General features: G+C 46.1%; 1 protein-coding gene across 1 annotated transcript; it reads right to left on the bottom strand.

Annotated features, from left to right (window-relative positions):
- Positions 1-589: 589 nt before the first annotated feature.
- On the bottom strand, positions 590-2,608 carry hoxc12a (homeobox C12a). Its single transcript, XM_040152177.1, has 2 exons — positions 2,020-2,608; positions 590-828 (listed from the first exon to the last, which is right to left on the bottom strand). The coding sequence occupies exons 1-2, from the start codon at positions 2,606-2,608 to the stop codon at positions 590-592; spliced, it is 828 nt and encodes a 275-aa protein (XP_040008111.1).
- Between the last annotated feature and the right edge of the window lie 275 nt (positions 2,609-2,883).

Here is a 2,883-nt window from a genome sequence, read left to right as displayed (position 1 = left end):
GGAGATTCATCTTCATCAGTTCGCAACCTCAGAGAAATTATTGCGCGGATGCGGCTCCAGCCGACCAGCCAGGCTTCTCTGTCTTTCTGACTTAACTGTTAACTTTTAGGCTTTTTTTTTTTTTTTTTTTGGTTTTATTTTACCAAGTGGTCCCGTTCCCTCCTTATTTTCTCTAACTAAAAGGGAGATAAAACGGATGCTGTCATTTTGTGTCTTCCCAAGACGAGCGATTGCCTTGTAGACACATTTCCCATGGCTTACAATTAGGGTGTAGACTAATCTCTTGACAGAGCAGGAAAACCAAGAGATGCCTCCTAAATAGAAAACACATTCTCACAGCTTTTTGTGCGATTATAACAAACACGAAGGCAGTCTCACTCACTGAGAATAGCTTTGAATGCCAGATAATGTCTTGTTCTGGGCTTGTGTAGCCCGCACCTTTGAGGAAAAAAAAAAAAGACTGAAAATGGTATAATATTTGCCTGCAATGTAAAAAGGTGGATAGATGAGTGCATGCATTGAAAGACGACCTAAGGGAGCGTTGAAGGCTTGGCTTTTACTGCCTATCGATTCACCTTCTGCCGCATCTCTAAAAGTAGGCCAAAGCTTGCTCTCTCAGCATGAGTCTCTTCTTCTTCATCCTGCGGTTCTGGAACCAGATCTTGACTTGTTGGTCGCTGAGGTTCAGACGGTCGGAGAGCTCCCTCCGCCGCTGCCTGGTGATGAACTCATTCAGCATGAATTCACCTTCTAGCTCGGCAAGCTGAAGTTTGGAATACGGTTTGCGCTTCTTTCTGGTCCGAGTGTGCATCGGGTACCACGGGGCACCTGGAGGAAGGGGGAGGAGGAGGAGGAGGAAGGGGTTGGGGGTGGGGGTGGGGGGGATACTACGGATTAGTCACCACAGTTGCAAAATCACGGTCACCTCCAAGGTTACGAGGAGCCTACAGGGGCGTCAGTTGTCCAGGAAAAGCTGCTAAGTGGATTTAACATTCATTTAAGCATTAGACTGGAGAGCAACCAGAAAATTCTATCTAGAAGTCAAATTACATTATAGTGACAAAGCACTGAATTTTTCTAAACATGTCTGCAGCCGCGGAAATGTAGAGAGTGTTTCAGTAGGCTAGAGAAGACGTCTGTGTTTTGCTAAAGATACCAGATATAGGGATTCTGCTTTATATTAGGACTCATAGAATTGACGCCCATGGAAGCTGTCACTTCCTCCGCACACAGCCAAACTGGATTTGTTTTGGTCTCCCCCTGGGCTGCCTGGACGTATCTGATCTCAAATCCAATTTCTGGACCACCAGGACCACTCCAATCTTGCAAACAATTTCGATCATAAGTTTTGAGTTTTAATTTTTCAGCCTCCTCTATGGAGACCTCCAGTATACAGCGGTTTGTGTCACAGGAAGTTTTACTGTTGCAGTTAAAAGTAGCTTTAACGTGATAATTAAGACGTGCTTGAAAATAAACCTACTTATTTGCGCGTTTCGGAGCATATTAAATGACTGGTGAGTACACAGCCACAGATATTAATTCGGTTTACGAGTCATTAAAAAGAAAACTCTCTCTTCGATGCAGTCAACCAAAGCGGCTCACCCCTTTAAATCACTGCACTGATTTGTGTATACAAAGTGCAACGATAGCCCGAAATCAACCATCTAGCTGCCTGCACCGCAGAGCTCCGTCTAAGATGTGGAGACGCGATGACAGGACCGACCGTTTATTCGAAAGCTGGTAGGTAAAACGGATTGTTGAGGTTATCTATAACTGTACACAACCACATGACGCGTGGAGTATTTTAGGGCAACCCCTAGCGGCGTTTGCACACCACGCAAGTATCCTGCAGGCTAATCTAGGCTGCAAGTTGTGCACCCACACAACGTGCTCTAATGACGGTTTAATGCCGAAAGCGTGCCCTGTGTGCAGCCTCCTTACAAACAGTGTAGACATGCGTTTAAAATAACTGATTAAAAAAAAAAAAAAAAAGAAAAGAAAGAAAATGATGGCACCCACCTCCGCCTGCTGCTATGTTGCTTGAATGGCTTGCCGGTGACACCAGGGTCTGTGTGTCGCTGGATGGAGGCTTGCTGCCCTCGTTGAGCAGAGAGGAGCTGGAGTCGGACTCCAATGACTGACAGGATGGCGGGTCTTGCGTTAGCTGCTCGGTCCCGTAATCATATTTGGAAAAGGCGGCAGTGCTGCCAATTCCACTGTGCATCCCGTGGTCAGATGTTAGGGATGATGTGTCTCTCGCCCTATCCTCTCGTTTGAGGCTGCTGCCACCTGAACAGGTCTCCCTGTTCCCGTTGCCGTTGTTGTAATAACATTTACCCTCTTCTGGTCTGGTAATTTCACACGACCGATTAAAAGAAGGGTTAATAGACACGGGGCTGCTAAAGTAGGATTGAGAGTATCCATTGCACGGCTCCGAAGGATTCCACGGGAGGGAGCAAACATTGTCCCTTCTCGGGTAGGAGAGAGACGGTAGCCCCGCCAGTTGTCCCCCCGAGGCTCTAAAATTCGGAAAGTAAAATGTGTCTCCAGTGTGGATGTTTACCAAAGGTCCCACAAACCCTGGATTAAGGAGATTATGCTCGCCCATTTCCGCGGGCCCGACCAACAGCTTCTAGTTTATTGCAATCTGACATTTAACATAGTTAAACCTGGAGGGGCGCCTGATTGGTCATCCTCAAACCACGTGCCCAGGGTAACTTCTGCTACACATGGTACCACCCACTTGGTCCATCTCAGACAAAACAAAACATTAACTTCTGTATTACACTGGTTTATATGCTTTTTAAAAATACTATAAACCTTTTATTAAAAATGTAGAATCTTGTTTTTCTTCACTTGAGTCATGCTGAGTCCGAAAGGAGC

This window comes from Xiphias gladius, chromosome 18 (assembly GCF_016859285.1).
Source record: "Xiphias gladius isolate SHS-SW01 ecotype Sanya breed wild chromosome 18, ASM1685928v1, whole genome shotgun sequence".
NCBI classification, from domain to species: domain Eukaryota; kingdom Metazoa; phylum Chordata; class Actinopteri; order Istiophoriformes; family Xiphiidae; genus Xiphias; species Xiphias gladius.
This window is presented reverse-complemented; position numbering and strand designations above follow the sequence as displayed.

Bases quoted from the DNA above. Each gene is read 5' to 3' on its own strand.
- hoxc12a (XM_040152177.1), bottom strand. From the start codon at position 2,608: ATGGGCGAGCATAATCTCCTTAATCCAGGGTTTGTGGGACCTTTGGTA. The intron at 829-2,019 runs GTGGGTGCCATC...CCCTTCCTCCAG, and splicing joins CAACATAGCAGCAGGCGGAG to GTGCCCCGTGGTACCCGATG.